Here is a 21,635-nt window from a genome sequence, read left to right as displayed (position 1 = left end):
GTATAAGAGCTGATTCCAAGAATCCAGGGACACCCACATGGCCGGACATGACCAATTCCTCATAAATAGCTACATGGGATGCATAAAACACTTTCATCAACTTTTTTTGGTGGGAGGGTGGGACAGTGCTTAGGTAATAGATGAGATGGATATCTATATTCCCCCCGCACCAGTAACTATAGATCTACACACACACTCAGACACACATACATATCCATTTTTAAAAAAGTTTTTCCTCTGTGACTACAAGATCCCAGAATCCAGCCTTCCTCAGACTGAGAGACAATGCCAATTAACTACACAGTTCTTGTGTATCAACATACTATAGAAGGTTCCTGCGTTATCTCCCAAGCTGAGGAGGCAGGCACAAAGAGGCCGATACTCATTGGGGGACTTGCTTTTTGTCTTAAATCCAATCTATTCAGCAACACTTTCAGGTCCAGGGGCTGGGAGAGGTTCTGTGGGCACAATATGGTGGATGACCTGATGGTCCCAGCCCACTGTGGTAAGGAGAGAGTGATTGAGCGGGGACCAAGTAGCATCTCTCACAAAGTCTCTGTGGGCACGGCTTCTAAACCTAAAAGAAAGAAAAAAAAGTTGGGGCATAGTAGAAGAAAAAGCAGACCCCAGCACATCCAAGGCACTTTCTCCGTGTGCATTATACACTCTTCCTCATCTACATGGCCTCATCATCAGGACACAACCCACAGGAATGTCGGCAATCATCTAATCCACTCCTTTACCTTCACAGAGGAAGAGAGGGTAGATGGAGTGAGGTAGATAGAGGCCAGCATCAGGCAGCAAGTCATGGCAAAGAGCACAGTACAACTCACACCTTCCTTCTGGTGGCTTTTACTCTATGGCAGGTTGCATTTCACATAAGTGGCTCTTTAGGAAGAAAGGGTAGACTGTCCCTTGTGGGAGAGTGCTGGAATGCTAGACCTAGAAATTCCATCCATATTCCTCCTCTACCAGGGACACAGCTGGTTATCAATCACCCCAGGAAGAAAACTGGTCTCAGCCAACTCTCTGTCTGCTTCCATCACCCAGACCCCTCACATACAGATGAGAGAATTCTCTCCAAAGAGATAAAGCATTTTTCTGAAAAGGAAAAGGGCTTGCCCACCTGCTGCTCCCCCTCCCTGATTCCCAATCACAGAATTCTACTACATACTTACACCTCAGAAAGGCTGGAGTCCAGCACAGTAAGTGAGCAGTCTTCACTGAGAGAGGCAAGGAAGGGAACACTAGGAGAGGGAGAGAACAGTAAATTCCAAAACAATCTTGACTGGCCCACAACCATCCCCACTATACACTGACCCAAAGAAAGCAGCTTAACTCCCACTTTTGGCTAAGCCAGGCTACCACTCAAATCCACATTATAAGTTCCAAGGAAAGATGACGAAATGAAGCAAAGCCAGGCTGACAATCATCCTGGCAAATAACCACTCCATCTGGTCTCTCTACAGATTTAGCCATAACCCAGAAATATAGGCACTTCCAACCTCATAGTCCCATAAGCCTACAATATTAATCATTTTGGGTATTGAGAGGAATGAGGACAGATTTCAGCCATTTTTAGAGACTACACACCTGTAAAAGGATTAGGGTCTTAAAGGTCTTTGACATTCTGAAACTTCAGCTAAAGCACTATCTGCTTTAAAGAAATGCCTAACCAGCTAATACTTTACCAAAATACACATCCCCCTTACTCTTCCCATTCATACCTGCCAGGCCCCTGATAACAAAAAACAGTTACCTGTGTGGGGAGAACACCAGCCTAGTAACACACTGGGAATGTACAGGTGAGCTCAGGGCACAGCTTGCACTCTTGGTATCCACCAGGGAGATAGTCCCATTTTCGTCACCTATTGGAAAAAGAAGTAGTAGGTCACAGTGGTAAAGAGCACAGACTTTGGTGTTAGCTAGACATGGATTTGAACCCTACTTCCTCAAAAATGGACAAGTTAACAACTCTGAAGATCAGTTTCCTGTTCCGCAAAGTAGGAATAATAAATCACTGGATGGTTGTGAAAATCAAATTAATGAAGTAGTTATTTTAACCACAAACTATGTCACCATATGCATGGCCTTATCACCATGATAGTTCCACACCTACCCACAGTAGAATGAAATTCCCTACATAGCAACTCAATTGCTTTGTGGCTGACTTTTAGCTCAGAACACAGAAGCTAGGACAATGAATCAGCAATTGAATCCACTGGGGGAAAAAACATCATGTTCTTTAAAGCAAAACTAAAACTACTTTGGGATCATCCTACCCCTAAACCCCTCCATCAGTATAATTCACAGAGCTAGCTCTCTCTCTCTCATCACTGCCCTTCCTAGAGTCAAAGGGAAGTCTGACACACTGTCTTACCAAAGACAAAGACTTCACTTTGCCGAGGATGCCAAGCCAGTGAAGTAGGAAGGTAGCCAGAGGCACTGTAGCCTGCAAAGGAGAAAAGAGAGGTCTGGAACAACTCAGAACCCTGAAGAAGCAGTTTCTCAAACAATGTCACTCTAAATCCCAGCAGCACCTTTATTTGGTTTCTCAAACCCTGCTATGGCAATAGCGTCCTCAATCTTGAGCCTCAAAATCTCACCTTTATGTACCGGTTTCCTGCCCTTTCTGGACACGAGTCACAGGCAAACCTCAAGCATGAAGCATGAGGCATGATTCTGGCCCCTCTGTCCATCCATATAACAAAGTAAATTCCCTTTTTGGGAATTGGCCCTTCCTCTCAATACTTAATGGGGTTAGGAGAGCTTCAGTGGCAAAGGACAATATGTCACTTATGTCACAGTGACTTAACTGGGCATTTGGCAACTTTGATTTGACTCTAGCCAGAGAAAGCCTCTTCCAGGTGGGTTCCTAGTGCAACTCTTACCACCGGTTTTCAGACTCACCCATCTGTGATGCTGGCTTGGGACAGCGGTTATCCCAGAGTAAAATTCTATTGTCCTAGAAGGAAGATGAATAGAAAAATGCTTCACCATCCAAAGAAGCAGCTAGCAGCCAGAAGAGTGCCACACTGAGGGCTGGAGTGTGGTTAGGGAAGGAAAAGAAGCTGTATCTCACCTCACTGCATGAAAGAAACACAGTGTCCTTGTGGGGAGAAGCAGCAACACAAGTAACCTGGCCAGCATGAGCTGTAAGGGAGAGAGGAGACATACACCAGAGAAGAAGCTGAGGCATTATAAGAAGCCAAGCCCAGGTACAATTAAGGGGCAGGAGGATGAGAAACGCACCTGGTCTCGTGATACAATTTAACAAATTTGGTGAGATTATGGATTAGGCAAAACCTAAGAACAGTTTAAATCTAAACAGGCTGGTGAGAAAATGAACTAATAAAAACCATGAAGGAGACATTAGGGACTTAGTAGGAATACTAAAGGAATTTACAGTTCAAACATCCTGAATGCAGGAACTGAATAATTCCATTATAGAATAGCAGTTTCCGTACTGGAATAAATGTGTCTCCTAACGTATACCCAAACTTTTGAGAGAGTTCTAGGCACTGACAGTTTTAAGGGAATCCGTTTTTCCAATGTTCTTTCCTAAAATTGAACTGCCTCATTTCTACAGTCCCTCTCTCCCACTTTATAGAAGAAACGCATACCAAATCTTCCTATGATACAATGCTCATAGGTATAAAAATATGTAAGGGTTCCAAACTAAGTGGCAAAGGGGCTTTTCCCTAAGAACCAAAGAGCAAAAGAAAGACATCCTCTTCAGTGGACTGACCTTGTTTCAGTCACACCACAATGTGACTTTCTTCTGTTTTTGTCTAATAACGAGAACTAAAGGATATGACAGATGGTTGCCATAAGGATATATCCAACAAACTGTCTGAATTTAAAAATGAAGTCAGACTTTTTCTGACAGAAAATTTAGTCTAATTTGGCTAACTGGCTTAACAATGCAGATTGGTTTTTGCCAATTAGGCTATTTGGTAAAACATTTTGCATAAATTAAATGGGTTTAATCTGAAAATCCAAAATTTTGACAAATACATGCTTAAAATAAGTGTGCAGTAAGTGGCGTGTAACATATCTTCTGTGCAACTACTTAAATTTTGAAAACCACTGCTACATCTTAATTAGAGGCTGTGGAAACCACCTTATCTAGAGTCATCAAACCAGACCTTCCAAGTAATTCAGTAATTCAGACATATGGGTCAAGCCTGAGGCAGAAAGATGGAACTACACCACCTTCCACAGTTCCTTCCTAGCCCTAGAAGGTATGGAAAGCCAACAGGATAACAAGTCAGAAAAGGAATTGCTTACTTGAAAAAAATTTTATCTCTGTACAAGCACCATGGCAGTATACAGAAGATGAAGAACAGTTCTCTACCCTCAAAGGATTTGGAATTCATTGGAGGGAATTGGACACAAGCACAAATTAGTAACAGAAAAGGCCAATGGGAGAAGGGCTGAAAAAGAGTTAGCATTAACCAGGAAAGACTGTACGTCTAAGAAGTAGAAGGCAAGAGAACACCCATAGCACAGTGGTTAGGGCGCGGGCCACATGCTCTGGGGCTACTGGGTTCAAACCCAGCCTGGGTCTGCTAAACAAAAGTAGCCAGGCATTGCGGCAGGTGCCTGTAGTCCCAGCTACTAGGGTAGCTGAGGCAAGAGAATCACTTGAGCCTAAGACTTTGAGGTTGCTATGAGCTGTACGGCACTCTCCCAAGGGTGACAAAGTGAGACTCTGTCTCAAAAAAAAAAAAAAAAAAAGGCAAGTATAGTACATGTAAATCTCATAGCCACACACATATTAAGGCTTAGACATTATCTTCACAAAGAATGGCTTCCAAAATAAAGTCAAATGCTAGCACTGGTAGTGAAAGTAAGCAGAAAGATGAACTATTATAAACATGCCATAAAAATAGATATTTAATGAAGGTAAAATTCAAAAGGTCAAGATTTGCAAGTGTTGGGGTTTATCCCTTGAGGATGTAAAGGATCTACTGTGACTGGGTTAAGTTAGTACAATGTGCTTGAATACGGAATGACGGTAAGAGGGCTAATTGGTGTGACAAGAAAATGGGATTTTAATCCACAAGCCACAAGAAACCAATGAAAGATCAAAAGAGCCAAAGATTATAGATGGAGAGGTAAGTGCCACCATCTATGTGAGGTAAAGCCTGAAAGTGAATGGGGCACAAGAAATGGAACTAGGCTTGGCGCCTGTGGCTCAAGTGGCTAAGGTGCCAGCCACATATACCTAAGGTGGAGGGTTCGAATCCAGTCCAGGCCCGCCAAACAACAATGATGGCTGCAACCAAAAAATAGCTGGGCGTTATGGCAGGCACCTGTGGTCCCAGCTACTTGGGAGGTGGAGGCAGGAGACTCGCTTGAGCCCGGGAGTTGGAGGTTGTTGTGAGCTATGATGCCACGGCACTCTACCCAGGGGGACAGCTTGAGGCTCTGTCTCAAAAAAAAAAAAAAAAGAAATGGAACTAAAAGGTGACTGACCAAATAAGTGGAAAGCAACTCAAAGACTGATAGTGGAGAAGCATGAGGAATGGAAGAAAAAAAAAAAAAGTTTCAGTGCTGTGTAGCTAAGAAGGTGGTAAGACCATCAGTAGAAATTGGGAAGTCAGGGAAAGGATAAGAGATAGATATTGGAGACTGACTACAGTTTTTAAAGAAAAGTATCAGACAGAAGAAAATGGAACTGCTGCTCCTAAGATCCAGATAAAGTCCTGAGGACTCAAAGGGGAAAATACAAATAAAACCACCAAGGCCAGAACTGAAAAAAAAGGAATACTCACCTCGGTATGAATTCAGAACCATCTGCTGAGCAAGGTCCCAAACCTTGATGCTAAGAAGTAAAAGGTAAAAGACACTTAATCTTGACCAACACTATCAACATAAAAACACAAGAACTTCCTTTAACCATCATGTCCCATGTCTTTGCCTTCTGGACTGCTACTATGGTCTACTTACAAGGAACTGCAAAATCTCTAAAGAAATGTTAGAGATGTGCCATAAATAGTCTCTGTGTTCTTATAATAAGCCAAAGATTACTTAATAAGGTTAACAGGATAGTAAGAACAGCTACAGGAGGCCCAGAGACAGAAGCACTGAGAACGGGGACTCACCAGAAGTCCTTGCTACCACTGACAGCTTGTGTGCCAGAGCTCAGGACACTGACTGTAGACACAATGTCATCATGTTCATACTTGCAGAACTTGCTGACAATAAGTGTCTCATTCTCATCCAGCTCCCACAACTCAACAGCACCTGTTAGACGAGGGATAGGATGAGAGGCAAGAGAAATATAAGCTTAGATTGTACCAAGACAATAATTCACCTCTAGGATTCAAATAGTCACTGTCACTAAGCTAATAAATTAAGTTAGTCCACATCATTATGGGATTTAGCTAACTCCCAAGCCTTTTGGCTTTATGGTGTATTACTATTTCCTGAATGACAGCACACACAACTAGGTGGGGAAACCTTCTAGAAAAAGACAGGGAAAAATGGTACAACCTGCTTCTAGTGAGATAACACTGGAAAATCCATTCTGAGAGACAAGAATGAAGTCTCTACAACTGTCTAAGCACACAATACAGTGATGTCAACCCTGCCCAATTCTTTGGACACTCATATTTTCTGAACTACTTGAGTAAATGTCTTCAAAAATCTCTTTTAAAAAAATTGAATTGACTTGTCTTGCACAGTGACAGGGTAAATATAGAACACATCCCCCTCATGCTGTCTTGAAGCTCAATTATCAGAGAGGCTCAATCTTTTAAAAAGCGATTTTTAAACTTCCATGCAACGCCTATCAACTTCCAATTTCTGATTTTTTTTTTAAATGCAAAAGTCTTGGTGGAGCCTGACAATGACAACTAAGAAAACTGAATGAAGACAAGAAGAAAATGGGAAGAAACTGGAAAAGACAGGTAGGATAGACTGGCTTCAGCATCATCTTTAAGATCAATATTATCCCTGGTGTGGGCTGCAGGGTCAGGGATAGGTTATATAAAAGAAAATTGGTTCCAATCCATTTCTTAATTTTGTTACAGATTTTTCTAGGAAATCCTACCAGGCAATTTAGAATTTTGGAAAACATATTTCCCATTTACACGAGAGTTTGCATTTGAGGCCAACACTCTGAGACTCCTTCAAGCAATGAGTATGGGACATTAAGGATTGAGCCCAGCCCTATCTGTCTGTATCTCAAGGCTCCATTCCACCAGGGAAGGAGGGGAAAGGGACTTACCTGAATCGGAAGCCACTAGGATACCTCTGTCCCCTACCCAAGTGAGGTCAGCCACTCCTGCCTCTGTCTGGACTCCAGCGGAGCAGAAGCCTTCGTTGGGGGCGGCACAAGGATCCTTAAAAAACCAGAGGGAGCCAGCCCAGCAACGCCCACTCAGGCTGGAGGCCCCGAGCAGAAGCGCTCCATCTACAAGAGTACAAGCTGTCAGCTCACTAGGGAGCGGAAGGGCTCGTCTCCATGGTGACCGCACAGAACAGCACGCGGGCCACATGTGGATAAGAGCTAAGGAACGCGGAGAGCGAGACTGCGGACAGCTCAGCAACGCGACCTAGGGGTCAGGATAGCATGCGGGGCGAGGGCAGGCTGGGAGGGTCAGTCCCGAGAAGGGGCGCCCCGGGCCAGTGGGAGGGAGCTCCTAGGCCCGAGGTCTGGGCTCACCGGACCGGTACCGCGAAGCTTCCAACTGCCGTTCCATGCAAGCGGGAGCATTAGGAGGAAGGTTCCACTCGCGGGCTGCCGGGGGCATTAGGGGCTGCGGAGTTTCCTTCCGCATTTCCGCGGTTCCAACTTCCACCTAAAACCAGATTGAAAGCCTGCAGGAGACTCAGATCCCGCAGCAACCCCCACGTGGTGCACCTCTAGACCTCCGCCCCTCTCCTAAGGCTACGGCAACTCTACATCTCGCGAGAATTGCTCTTAGGCTTCCAAACGGCTTTCTGACGGCCGCCTTACAGCAACAGGTTCTCAGTGGGCGGTGCCTGATCTCGCGAGATAAAGAAACCTCCCGTCGAAAGTTGAAGAAAAAAGGTATACAGGTTCTCCTCTCGCGATACTTGCGAGCGGCCATCTTGTTCCTGCCCCTGACCGATTCTCCGGTCAGGGTCACAGGGACGCTAAGACTGCTGCCTGGACCTTCGCTGACCATGCTGTCCCGAGTGGTACTTTCTGCCTCCGCCGCAGCGGGTGAGGGGTGTAAAGCCTAGGCTGGCTATCAGGGTGATTGGAAGGAAGCGAGTCTAGAGGGACATAGAGGCGGGTATGGGGTGGATAAAGGAGCAGAGACACTTGGGCCTGAGTGGGGAGTAATCAGCCAGGTTCGGGAGGAAGCGTGGGGTTTAGGGGAACGAGAAAGAGGGCTACATGGAGTAGAGCTTGGGCCCGGCAGGGACGACGCAGGGGCAAACTCGATTTCACCTTGACGTTGCTGACCTGCGCCTTGTGTATCTGCAGCCGCCTCTCTGAAGAACTCAGCCCTTCTAGGTCCAGGGTAAGTGTGAGGAGTGTAATGCTCCCCTTGTTTCTATCATCTCATTTTGTTTCTTAGTTACGTCCTCAGCTTTAGGCTAGAAATTTCCTTTCTTCAAGTAATTTTAGGAATGATTCAAACACTTGTTCCTGTAACTACCAGGAACGTCGCCAATAGCAAAAATTAAGGGTAAGTAATGTGTTCTAACTAAGCTAGAAACTGGTTTTGCTGTCTTGTAAGGCCTCCCCTCTCCCCTGTGACCTTCAGCTAGGCATAGTAGCCACGTTTCTAATCAGAGTTATTAGACTCTGCAAAGAACAAATTATGTTAAATAAAACAGTGAAGCAAATTGTTTTCAGTTTGTCTCTCAGATTCCTACTTTTTACTGGCAGATCATAAGAATTAGAGAAAGCATTCATTGATTCAGTAAATTATATGTCTTGCCACCCACATAATAAGGAAACAAAAATGAGTAAGGCTAAGTACCTGCTGTCATGGGAGCTCACAATCTAAGAGTGGAGGCAGCTAGAGTGAAGTCTCCAAACAAACCCTTAGTAGTTGTGTAATGTCAGTTTTCTCATCTGCAAAATGGAGGTAATAGGACACTGTAGGTTATGAGAATTAACAGACTTAATTCCTGTGAAACTCTAAAAAGACAGTACTTGGTAGATAGTGTGCGTATAGTAAATATTAGCAGCTGTTACTGTTAAAATACATAAGACATGGCAGCTTTCTTGGAGATTTCTTTTTTCACTTCCAAGCTTAGTCTTAAAACTTGCAAAATTTGATAACTGTCCTATGACCAGAAAAGTGAATTATCTGTAATTAAGTCTCTTGTATGCCATAAAGTTAGGCTATAAATTGACTGCTTCCAAAAGGACTCCACATAGACATGTAAACAAATAATTGTAATATAGGTAATAAATATAAAAGATAAGAAAAGGTAATAAAAAAAAAAGAACTATATATAAAAGATAAAGGGGAACATTCTTGATTTTCATTTACACTACATTTCACTGAGCAAGGCTTTTTGTCCAGATTATAATCTAAATTCTAATTACTGCTACCACTACTACTAAAGTATGAACTACCACCAGCTTTCATTTAGGCTGGTTCAATAGTCTCTTCATTAGTCTGTTTTTGTCTCATTACTGCCCATTCTCAGAATAGGCAGAGGGATAGATCAATTCTTCACCTGCCACTGGGGTGTCCAACTTGTGGTCTATAGGCTGCATGCTGATTTTGTGAAGACATTTGTCTGTGATGTTAGATACCATGGAAAGTATGCACAGGCCGTTTTTTTTGTTCATCAGCTTTTGCTAGTGTTTGTATATTTAGTGTGTGGCCCAAGACAACACTGATTCTTCCAATGTGTGTGTGGGGGGGGGGGGGTTGAAACCCCTGACCTAAAGCCTTCCAGAGTTCCCCATCCTACTTGAAATAAAAGCTGAACTTAGCATAACCTAGAAGGCACAATGTGAATTAATCCCATCCTACCTCTTGATTCCATCTCCTGTTCTCTTTAGTTCATTCTCCGACTATACTGACCTTGCTATTCCTCTGGAAACTGTCAAGTTCATTCTCGCCTCAGGATCTTTCTAGTTGTCTTCTCTCTTTTCCTCAGGTGGTTAGCTCAAATGTCATATGACCTTCTAAAAAACTCTTTTCTCCATTCTCTTGCTCCCTGTTTTCTTACATAGCTTCATTTCTGTTCATAGCACTTAACCAGCTGCCTAAAATTGTGTATGGTTATGCACACTCCCAAACTCCCACTAGAGCAGTGGTTCTCAACCTTCCTAATGCCGCAACCCTTTACTACAGTTCCGTGGGTGGCACCCCACAGGTTAAGAACCGCTGCACTAGAGCGTTGAAGGCTAGGGTTTTATTCCTAGTGCCTGGCATAAGTTGAAAGTCAGTAAATGTTATATTGATTAAATGAATGAATGAATGTTAGCCCAATGTTAGGGAGGCCTTTACCAAGGATGGGAGTGTGAGATGTTTTTAGGCTTGTTTGGCTTGTTAGTCATTGATACGCAGTCATGGTATGAAGGGCATATCGGACAAGGGGCAGCTTGAGGCATCTTTTTGTTTTGTTTGTTTGTTTTTTGAGACAGAGTCTCACTTTGTCACCCTTGGTAGAGTGCTACAGCATCATAGTTCACAGCAGCCTCTAACTCAAGTGATCCTTTTGCCTCAGCCTCCCAAGCAACTAAAACTACAGTTGCCTGCCATAACATCTGACTGTACTCTTGGTCGGGCTGATCTGAAACTCCAGAGCTCAGGCAATCCACTGCCTCTGCCTCCCAGAATGCTAGGATTATAGGTGTGAGCCTCTGCACCTGGCGTTAAATTTTTTTTTAAAGCTGTGAAGTAGTTCTATGTGGCTGGAGGGTAGGAGAATAAAGAAAGATCAGGTTATAAAATTTGATAGGTACTGGATCGTGTATATTATATTGTTTGATTCCCATAGGCCAGAGAGAGCCTATTGAAGTTTTCAAGTCAAACTTGCATTTTAGAAACTTTGGCTGTAATGTGAGGGGGCTAGGTTTAAGGGGTACTTGAAGAGAAACAGAGACACCAGGTTTTGGATTGTTAAACTCGTTTATGCAAGGGATAAATGAAGGCTTGAACTAAGCTAGTTGGGGAGAGGATTTGTGTTAGAGTAAAGCAAATCCTTTGATGCTGTGATTTTAAATCAGTAGTAACCTGGGGCAGTTTGGCCCTCCCAAGGGATATTTAGCAGTCTCTGGAGATATTTTTGATGGTCACCATTTTGGGAGCTGGGTGTGCTACTGGCATCTAGTGTGTAAAGGCAACAAGAACACTGCTAAACATTCTACAATGCACAAAGCAGCCTTCCACAATATCCAGTCCAAAATGTCGATAGGGTTGAGGTTGAGAAACTTTAATATAATGAAGAACTCTGAAGCATGATGCTCAGATTTCAAAGTTTGGTGGGGTATAATATATTTGGAGGCAGAAATAATATCCAGAAGGTAAACAGTATACCCAAATCAATAAAAATAATGTAAAATCTTACATTTCTAGGGGATAGAGATAGAACAGGGTAGGAAGTGGGACAGAAACAGTAGGAACTCAAAGGAGACTAATCATGACAGCAGATATGAACAAAATTAGATTTTATTTCCTTAGAAGCTTAATGAGACATCAGTATGCTATAACCAGTAAAAATGCAGTCTTAGTCTGCTTTAATAGCAGAATAGTTTACAAATCCTCTGTTGATAATAGTGTTACGGTTCAAGCCTAGTACTGGCAATAGCAAGTTCTCATTTGTAGAAGGAATGAATTGGTCAGACTATATCTCGAGTGTTGTTCAGTTCTGTATACCTTTTTTTTTGAGACAAAGTCTCACTTTGTTGCCCTTGGTAGAGTGCTGTGGTGTCATAGCTCACAGCAACCTCAAACTCTTGGGCTCAAGCGATTCTCTTGCCCCACCCTCCCTAGTAGCTGGGATTATAGGCACCCGCCACAATGCCCAGCTATTTTTTTAGAGATGGAGTCTTAGTCTTGCTCAGGCTGGTCTCAAACCTATGAGCTCAGGCAATCCACCCTCCTCGGCCTCCCAGAATGCTGGCTTACAGGCATAAGCCACGCTTGGCCCGTATACCTCATTTAAAAAAAAAAAAAAAAAGTCCTGGCCAGGTGCAGTGGCTCACACCTGTAATCTCAGCAGTTTAGAAGGCTGAGGTGGGTGGATTGGCTGAGTTCACCTGCGAGACCCCTTCTCTAAAAAAAATAGCCAAGCATTATGGCGGGCACCTGTGGTCCCAACTACTCGGGAGGCAAGAGAATCGCTTGAGCCAAGAGTTTGAGTTTGCTGTGAACTGTGACTCCACAGCAGGGAGTGACAAGTGAGACTGTCTCAAAAAAAAAAAAAGAAAAAGAAGTCCTTGTGGTAGACAATCAGGATTGTAAAGGAAGGGAATGAGGTGTTTAACCAGATTCATGAGTGTTATACATAAAAAAAGCAAAATTAGAAGCAAGACATATAGCAACTGAATTTGAATTCAAAGATGAATATAATTACAGAGATCCCCAATACTGAAAAGGCCTGTTAACACATAGTGATTAACACCCTATCAAAGGGAGTATTCGAAAAGGTCAAAGTTCTTCTCTTACAACACAGCTGGCATATAATAGCTAACCATCTACATAGAACTTCACTGGGCTAAGCACTTTTCATATGTGTTGAATCAACACATATGAAAATGGTTCTTACAACAACCCTTATATTCTCATTTTACTGAGAGAAATCTAAAACAAAAGGTTAATTAGTTCCTTACTCAGAGTCAAGTGACAGGTCTCAGACTTGAACCTAAGGAATTTGACTGCTGAGTCCTTTTGTTATTTTATTTTATTTTTTAGGCAGAGTCTCACTGTGTCGCCCTCAGTACAGTGCCATGGCATTATAGCAACCTCAAACTCTTGGGTTTAAGCAATTTTCTTGCCTCAGCCTCCCAAGTAGCTGGGACTACAGGCACCTGCCACAATGCCTGGCTATTTTTTGTTGCAGTTGTCATTGTTGTTCAGCTGGCCCAGGCCGAGTTTGAACCCACCAGCCTCCGTGTATGTGGCTGGCACCGTAATCACTGTGCTACAGGCGCTGAGCCTGAGTCCATGTTCTTATATACTTCAGTGCTGATAATAGGTAAACAAGGTGGTAAGCAGATGACGTATGAGACTTAGAAAAAGGATTCCAGTATTAGAAGGTTGCATGTGACTTTAAGTGTCTTGATTAAGTCATTGTCCTTGTCACAGCTGATTATTAGACCCTTACCTTCCCTTTCCAAGTCCATTTTCTTTCCATTATGTCTGTTTTAGGAAACTGCCTCAGTCCTCAGCCCCATTCATTGTTTTTGCTAGTTGTTTCTACATTTGTTCTCTTTAAAGAATAGGTTTTAAATCTTTGCAATTGCTACCTGTAGGGTGTTACAGGCAACAAGGATCTTTCATACTGGACAGCCAAGTCTTGCCCCTCTACCACCTCTTCCTGAATATGGAGGAAAAGTTCGTTTTGGTCTGATCCCTGAGGAATTCTTCCAGTTTCTTTATCCTAAAACTGGTGTAACAGGTGAGCATTTGCCTAGTCTTTGGTGGTAAATGGTATATTTGGTACACTAAAAGGGAATTGTTGAAGTAATTCAATGTAATAATTGAGGTGATTGCTCCACCTTGTCTTTGGTATAAGTTTGCTTGGGATTTTAACTTTATTTTATAGCATTGTCTCTGTACACCAAAGATTTTGAATGTTTGCTCCATTGAATGCCTGCTTTATGCCAGGCGATGTTCTAAGCATGCAGTGTTGAACTATGTTAAGTGCTTGCCATTATGGAACTTACATTCTATTGTAGAATAAACAATAAAGAAGTGAATAATTGTATAATATACTATAAGATAGTGAAAGGAGATATGGACAAAAATAAAGTCAGGTAAAGTGATAAAGACTATTGTGTTTTTATGGATGTGAGCACAACTGAACCATTTTCATAAGTTTTTCTCTTTTTAAAAAACAGCATGAGCTTTCAAAATTTTGCTTTTTTAATGCTTTGGATTTTACCTATGTTATTTAATCTTCATAATAGTCTTTTTTTTTTTTTTTTTTTTTTTTTTTTTGAGACAGAGCCTCAAACTGTTCCCCTGGGTAGAGTGCTATGGCTTCACTGCTCACAGCAACCTCCAGCTCCTGGGCTCAAGCGAGTCTCCTACCTCTGCCTCCCAAGTAGCTGGGACCACAGGCGCCCGCCACAACGCCCGGCTGTTTTTTGGTTGCAGCCATTATTGTTGTTTGGCGGGTCCGGGCTGGATTCGAACCCACCACCTTAGGTGTATGTGGCTGGAGCCTTAGCTGCTTGAGCCACAGGCGCCGAGCCTATAATAGTCTTATGAAGACATTCTTATTACCCAGGAGAACTAGAAAACAAACGATTTGCTGAGATTGTATTAACCTCCTTAGTGATTGAGCTAGATCACTAAGGAGATTAATACAATCTTAAACCTAGATCCCAGTTAAGTTTAGAATTCTTCTGCTACACATGCTGCCTTTGTTGCTCTACCCAGGTATACTACTGTAACCGTGGAACATTGAAAACTAAAGATTTTTTTTTTTCAACCTTAGCATAGCATTTTCCCAATTGAAATTGCAAGAAATGTGAGTGTCCTCTGATCTCTATAGGTGATAAAAATGTGATAAGCCTTTCTTGCAAATTCACATTTAAAATTTATATGTTATAGGCAGTTTAAAAAGAAAAACTGTTGAAATTTTGTATGGGAAAGGCTGGGTTAAATATATTTAACACTGAAACCCTATTCTCATAATACATCCTACCATTCTTTGATACTAGCCTTTCTCAGAAATACTATAAAATGTTGCCCTAGAGGCCTCTCTGACCCTTCCTAACATCTTATTAGGCACAGAGGAGAATCCAAAAGAAATGTAAACATGGCTTTTGTCTTTTCAGAACTCATGGCCTGGTTAAAGGAGAAGATAAATTTGAAATGTTACACTTAGGTGCTACAGGAGTTGAGAATCCTGATATTAAATTCTTCCTTCTACCTTCATGTGCGCACACACGTTTATTTTGTCAAACTGTGAAGAGGGTACTGTTCCCATTTTACAGATAAGGAAACTAAGTTCAAAGATTATCTAAATTGCTCTGTTTCTTATAAGTTGTAAAGTCAAGATACAGGTTTCCTTGAGTTCAGATCTTTGTTCTTTCAGTTCTACCATACTACTTCTCAATCCCGTATTTTGTCTTTGAATCTGATTATTTAAAATCATTACTTAACATTTGCCTAACCAAATGCAGAAGTATCTGTCTTTCCCTTTTTAGGCATAGCACATCCTCCTCAAATAACTCTCTCTTATAGGACCCTATGTGCTCGGAACCGGACTTATCTTGTATGCTCTATCCAAAGAAATATATGTGATTACCCCAGAGACCTTCTCTACCATATCAATAGTAGGATTATTTGTCTATATAGTTAAAAAATATGGTGCCTCTATTGGAGAATTTGCTGATAAACTCAATGAGGTAAGTACAATAAGCCTATTTCCTCATTTTAAGCTAGCAGAAACATCAAGGCCATATAGTGATTATGAGCATTGGAGGAAGAACAAGTAGAAATTTATGTGTTATAATGATTACAATCATAATGGTCAGTATTAATTACTATTTTAAAGAAATTTTTATCTACAAAACCTTGAGCTTTTATTTATTTAACAGTTCATTTGGCAAGAAACTGCATAGCTATTATGGGTAATTCTTTTTAGAGTCTGCATTTCTCTCTGTGTATGTTTCTTAGAATTTTTACAAATGAGAAATACAACTTTGAGGAAGCATAAAATGAATCTGTTTTTATTACCCTTGGTGTTTTCACTGATATTTGTTATTGATAATCATGATTGCAGCAAAAACTTGCCCAGCTAGAAGAGGTGAAGCAATCTTCCATCAAACAAATCCAGGATGCTATTGATATGGAGAAGTCACAGCAGGCCCTGGTTCAGAAGCGGCACTACCTTTTTGATGTCCAGAGGGTAGGTTTTAGAAGTTTCTAGGAGAATAAAATTACTCATTTGCATGCATTTAAAAAGAAAAATTCCAAATCTCTTAGGAGGAATGGTTAAGTAGATTGTGTTCAATCTATTTGATATAGAGAAGAAAAGATTTGGCAATTACAGCTATTCAGACTTTTAAGAACTGTTGAGTGAAAACATAATTGGAATTACTCTAAAATTAGGAATAATTAAAATACGTATTTGCAGTAAGAAATGTTTATACTATACATTCTGAATTCTCAAAGCAAATTCAGATAGCAGTAAAGCTTTTTACCATGGTCAAAGCATAACTGGAGTCTAAATTTAGTTTCCAAAATGATCTTTAGGAACATGTTCAAGTATTTTGTTACTACTATCTTTACTTTGAGCCTAGTGCTTTATGACTAATATATTTTAAAGTGTAAGGCTCTTATACATGTATTGAATCACCTATGAAATGAAAAGTAAGATGGTAAGATAGAGTAAATATTTGAAATATTAAGGATCTAGGGTGGCTCTTTCTCAGGGCAGTCTCAATAACATGCATCACAGTTACTTTTGGTGTAGTTTTTGTTGCTTTGGAAGGGGAACAAAAGGATTCTGTGGAATCAGAATCTCTATTAGGAGCTATCCAAGAATATATTATTTTTTTTTTGTATTATTTTAAATAGATCACTAAAGACTCCTAAGCACCATGAATGTTTGAAAATTTCAGAAAAATGGGCCAGGCATGATGGTTCATGCCTATAATCTTATACTCTGGGAGGCTAAGGCAGATGGATGGCCTAAGCTTAGGAGTTTGAGATCAGCCCAAACAAAGCAGTACCCTGTCTCTACTAAAAATAGACAAAAACTAGCTAGTCATTGTGGCAGACGTCTGTAGTCCCCCAGGTACTCTGGAAGCTAAGGCAAGAGGATCACTTGAGCCTGAGAATTTGAGGTTGCTATGAGCTATGGTGTCATGACACTCTACCCAGGATGAGAAAGTGAGACTCTATCTCAAAAATAAGTAAATAAAAAATCTCAGAAAATGTTAAAGCCTTTTGCATATTTAGGGTACAACAGAAGAAAGTTTCCTGCTTCATACATACTACATACACACTTGTAAATTTTGACTTTTTTTTTTTTTTTTTTTTGAGACAGAACCTCAAGCTATCACCCTGGATAGAGTGCCATGGCATTATAGCTCACAGCAACCTCTAGCTTCTGGGCTTAAGTGATTCTCTTGCCTCAGCCTCCCAAATAGCTGGGACTACAGACACCTACCACAACGCCCAACTATTTTGTTGTTATTGTAATTGTCATTGTTTGGCAGGCCCAGGGTAGATTCCAACCCACCAACTCTGGTGTATGTGGTTGGCACCTTAGCTGCTTGAGCTACAGGCACTGAGCCAATTTTGACTTTTTAAAAACCAAATTGGCAGTGTAGCTTTTTTATGAGAGTCAAATAATAGTCATGTGGGGTTTTATTTATAAAATAGTTACTTAATGGATATTTACTGAATTCTTCCTGTATAAATACTCTAGCCAACACAGGGGACTGAAAGTATGACTGAGACCAAAACAGTTTCTATTGAATTAGAGTGACCAAATGTCCCGATTTTGGTGGGATAGTCCCACTTTTCAACAATTTGTCCTGCATCCCGGCATTTTTAAAAAGTCCCAATATTTGGAAAGAATGTATGAACCAGCTGGAGAACAAGAAGGGAATATACAGTTTTTGGCCGCCTTATGGCTGTTTCACCAGAATATGAGTTTTATATTATTTTTGTTAATTTTACAATGTTAAACTGTAATAAATAATTGCTGAGAAGTGATTATCCAGAACTGCTTACCAAAGTTTGCATTGTTGTCAGGCCCTGCCGCCCCCGCGCCATCTTGTCCCACCTTACAGATGTTAAAATCTGGTCACCCTATATTGAATAGAAGTGAATGACAACTGGTAATAAATACTAAGTAGAACAATAAACTAGTATTAAAGGAAAAGAATTATTTTTATAAGGCAGTCAGGAAATATCACATCTGATACATGTGATATTTGAGCAAATGCCTACAAGAACTATGGTACAAGATATGTAGATTTCTGGGGAAATAAGTTCTAGGCAATGGAAAACAATTTCAAGTTCCCTAAACCTGAAGGTTTAATATATATAGTCAAGGAAAAGTAAAGAGTGAATAAAAGGAGGCAAGGTGTAGAGAGGGTGGTCAGGGGCTATATATTGGCTTCTGTAAGGATTTCAAGTTACACTCTTTAGAGAGAAAGCCATTTGGAAGTGTTTAAGCAGAGGATTGATTCCTCACTTTTACATTAAAGGATTTCTCTGCCTTGTTTCAAATACCTTTTAGTTTTGTGTGTATTGGCTTGAGATTCCCATGGGTTAGCCAAGTAGAAATACTTAATAAGAGTATGGGCTTTGTAACATAACTGGCTATATACAGATCTTGGCTTCCCAAGTTATTAACTCTGTAACCTCGGGCAAGTTTCTTCTGCCTCAGTTTCCTCACACCTAAATGATTATAATTATGTAATAGTAACTATTCCATGGTGTAGTTATAAGATTTAATTGAATCTAAACACAGTGCTTTGTTTATTTTTATTTCTGTGGGTTTTTTTGTTTGTTTATTTTTTTAATTTTTTTTTTTGGAGACAGAGCCTCAAGCTGTCCCCCTGGGTAGAGTGCCGTGGCATTACAGCTCACAGCAACCTCCAACTCCTGGGCTCAAGCGAGTCTCCTGCCTCCGCCTCCCAAGTAGCTGGGACCACAGGCGCCCGCCACAACGCCGGGCTGTTTTTTGGTTGCAGCGTCGTTGTTTTGGCGGGTCCAGGCTGGGGATTCGAACCCGCCACCTTAGGTGTACGTGGCTGGCGCCTTAGCTGGTTGAGCTATAGGCGCCAAGCCTTTATTTCTTTGTTTTATTAAAACAGTCTCATTCTCTCGCCCTGGGTAGAGTGCTGTGGCATTATAGCTCACAGCAACCTCAAACTCCTGGGTTCCAGCGATCCTTTTGCCTCAGCCTCCTGAGTAGCTGGAACTATATAGGTGCTTACCACAACACCCAGCTAATTTTTCTATTTTTTAAGTAGTTGGGGTCTTGCTTTTTTCAGGCTAGTCTCAAGCTCCTGAGTTCAGGTGATCTACCTACCTTGGCCTCTCAGAGTGCTAGGATTATAGGCATTAGCCACCCAGAAGAGTGCTTTGAATAAATAGGTACTCAACAATGTTAGCTATTCTTTAACTCAGCAAGTATTAACACATCAGTGCAAAGACAAACATACAACATAATGCAGCATCATTGGTAGTAGAAAATATTGGAAGCAACCTAATCTATTAATAGAACTTGATTAAATGAATTATGGAACACTAATGTAGTGGAATCCAGTGTAACTTGAGGTTTACATGTCATAATTAATGAGAGATATGTATGTATGTGTGTACATATACCTATACTTTGTCTACTAAATATTTTTGGGAGGGATATAAGAAATCCAGAAAGATAGTGACCAAAGAGAGTTGGTGTGGGGACAGGCCTAAGAACACTCCTTTTGTACTATACACATTTTTACTAAATGCTATTGTAATTTTTTATGATGTCTGTGTTATCTATGATAAAGAAAATAATTTCACATACAAGGGAGTGTTAGGGCATTCTAACTCTAAGTGGGACACTTAGAGCAGAAGTATTCCTTCAAGTTTGCACACAGTATTCACCATTTCTTAAATTTTGCCCCAGAATAACATCGCTATGGCCTTGGAGCTTACTTACCGGGACCGACTACATAGAGTATATAAGGAGGTGAAGAATCGCCTGGACTATCACTTATCTGTGCAGAATATGATGCGTCGAAAGGAACAGGAGCACATGATAAACTGGGTAGAGAAGCACGTGGTACAGAGCATCTCTGCACAGCAGGTACACAGTGTTTTATGGCTTCTGAGTCGTATTGGTATCTCTGACAAGCATCTGCTGATGTTAAGATAGGAATAACTGGCAAGGAGTCTTTAGCCTACAGTCAGCAGTGAGACCCTGGTTTGTTTTTCTGGATAATGATAATCTAGAAGATGCTGCACAACTGCCATGACAGCTTTCCTCAAAGTTTGATTACCAAAGGGGCTCTCGCCCTGTAAGTGGAGAGATTGTTGAGAACACTGGTTGTAGTAGGCCTGTGTTTTTTCCATAATTTGGGGAACATTAGCCAACATATTTTTAAGTTTTCTGTAAAATGAATTGAATGAGGCTATTTCTAAGCTCCTTGCATTTTCCTAATTTCATGATTTCCATTCCATTTCCTCCTCTTAAGACATTTTTTTTCTTTCCCAGATATATAGTATCTTTAAGCATTTCTGGTCATTTTCTGGCTAACTTATACAGGATTGGAAAAATAGGATCTATCAAAGTTTGATGGGTTGTTCTTTTTTAAATAAACTGTCTTTTGCATTAAAGTAACATACATGCTTATTTAAGAAACTTGGAAAGTACAGAAAATCAACTAGAATTACTTTCATTCTTAACATTTCTATATTACTGATGTTTCTTAGGATGGTCTTTTTCAAGCAGCTGTTAGCTGTGCGAGCCAACATGAGTGGCTTATGGTTGTAGGAGTATCTGTCCTCAAATTCTGTACAGGTTTCATTCATAAAAGCTGTTAACCCAGAGAATTAATTGGATTTGCTTAAAATAAATTGTATGTGTTCTGGATTAAATAATCAATTTTACCACTAAACCTTTCTAGTAGTCTTATCATATTAAGCCAGAAATCACTTTGAGGTTCTGGTCTGGTAGAAGATGTTCTTTAGAATTAGTGTTTGGACCCTTCTGTGTTTGGGAAAAGTCTAACCAGCTTTCTCTTTCCTTATCACAGGAAAAGGAGACAATTGCCAAGTGCATTGCAGATCTAAAGCTGCTCGCAAAGAAGGCGAAAGCACAGCCAGTTCTGTAAATGGATCTTTCCCAATTGAGACAACTAGAAACAATTAAAGGAAACTAGTCAGTGTGACAAAATCTTTCCACATTTCTGTCTATACTGAAGTTACAGTTTACCTTTCCTAAACAGGAAAAGTTTGCGTTTTCATATAGTGAAAGAACTAAATCTATTGGCCAGTTAGATGTTTCTCACCCTTTCTATTATGTGTTTTGAGTTGTTACGTAATTAATTTTGAATAAAAGATTTGCTTTTGTTAAAATGTGCTGCCTAACTAAAGGTTACCAAGTTATGATTTAAATTTGTAATTCCACCATCTTGCAATAAAATGACAATTGGAACAAGGTTTTCAGGTTGCATAATTTTCTGAAATGTTTCAGCATTTGTCTTATGGGTATAAAATAAAGATGTCATTAACTAATACTTTGTTTGTGAGGCCAGGATAAGCTATTTTTAGCTGATGATAGGTTTATGAGAAATTTAAAGCTTTTGGGTGCTCTTAAAATAACCAAAGGAGGCTCGGCGCCTGTGGCTCAAGTGGCTAAGGCTCCAGCCACATACACCTAAGGTGGCAGGTTTGAATCCAGCATGGGCCTGCCAAAACAACAATGATGGTTGCAACCAAAAAATAGCCGGGCATTATGGCGAGCCCATATGGTCCCAGCTACTTGGGAGG

General features: G+C 40.9%; 2 protein-coding genes across 2 annotated transcripts; one reads left to right on the top strand and one right to left on the bottom strand.

Moving 5' to 3' along the window:
- Nucleotides 1-144: 144 nt before the first annotated feature.
- WDR77 (WD repeat domain 77) lies at nt 145-7,926 on the bottom strand. The gene is made up of 10 exons (XM_003793888.3): nt 7,676-7,926; nt 7,238-7,423; nt 6,111-6,252; nt 5,781-5,830; nt 3,083-3,153; nt 2,911-2,965; nt 2,381-2,452; nt 1,760-1,868; nt 1,179-1,247; nt 145-577 (listed from the first exon to the last, which is right to left on the bottom strand). The coding sequence occupies exons 1-10, from the start codon at nt 7,788-7,790 to the stop codon at nt 418-420; spliced, it is 1,029 nt and encodes a 342-aa protein (XP_003793936.1). The 5' UTR covers nt 7,791-7,926; the 3' UTR covers nt 145-417.
- Nucleotides 7,927-8,020: 94 nt separating this feature from the next.
- ATP5PB (ATP synthase peripheral stalk-membrane subunit b) lies at nt 8,021-21,307 on the top strand. Its single transcript, XM_003793887.3, has 7 exons — nt 8,021-8,200; nt 8,468-8,504; nt 13,430-13,575; nt 15,372-15,535; nt 15,913-16,038; nt 19,771-19,950; nt 20,900-21,307. Exons 1-7 carry the CDS (start codon nt 8,161-8,163, stop codon nt 20,975-20,977), a joined length of 771 nt encoding a protein of 256 aa, XP_003793935.1. The 5' UTR covers nt 8,021-8,160; the 3' UTR covers nt 20,978-21,307.
- Nucleotides 21,308-21,635: the final 328 nt, after the last annotated feature.

Source organism: Otolemur garnettii, unplaced genomic scaffold (genome assembly GCF_000181295.1).
Source record: "Otolemur garnettii isolate 467f Iridium unplaced genomic scaffold, OtoGar3 scaffold00073, whole genome shotgun sequence".
In the NCBI taxonomy this organism is placed as follows: Eukaryota; Metazoa; Chordata; class Mammalia; order Primates; family Galagidae; genus Otolemur; species Otolemur garnettii.
This window is presented reverse-complemented; position numbering and strand designations above follow the sequence as displayed.

Coding starts and splice junctions, on each gene's coding strand:
- WDR77 (XM_003793888.3), bottom strand. CDS start 7,790: ATGCGGAAGGAAACTCCGCAGCCCCTAATGCCCCCGGCAGCCCGCGAG. Junction 2,453..2,910: donor CAAGCCAGCATCACAGATGG/GTGAGTCTGAAA, acceptor TCTCCTTTGCAG/GCTACAGTGCCTCTGGCTAC. Junction 1,869..2,380: donor AAGTGAAGTCTTTGTCTTTG/GTAAGACAGTGT, acceptor TTTTTCCAATAG/GTGACGAAAATGGGACTATC.
- ATP5PB (XM_003793887.3), top strand. CDS start 8,161: ATGCTGTCCCGAGTGGTACTTTCTGCCTCCGCCGCAGCGG. Junction 8,201..8,467: donor TTCTGCCTCCGCCGCAGCGG/GTGAGGGGTGTA, acceptor GTGTATCTGCAG/CCGCCTCTCTGAAGAACTCA. Junction 16,039..19,770: donor ACCTTTTTGATGTCCAGAGG/GTAGGTTTTAGA, acceptor ATTTTGCCCCAG/AATAACATCGCTATGGCCTT.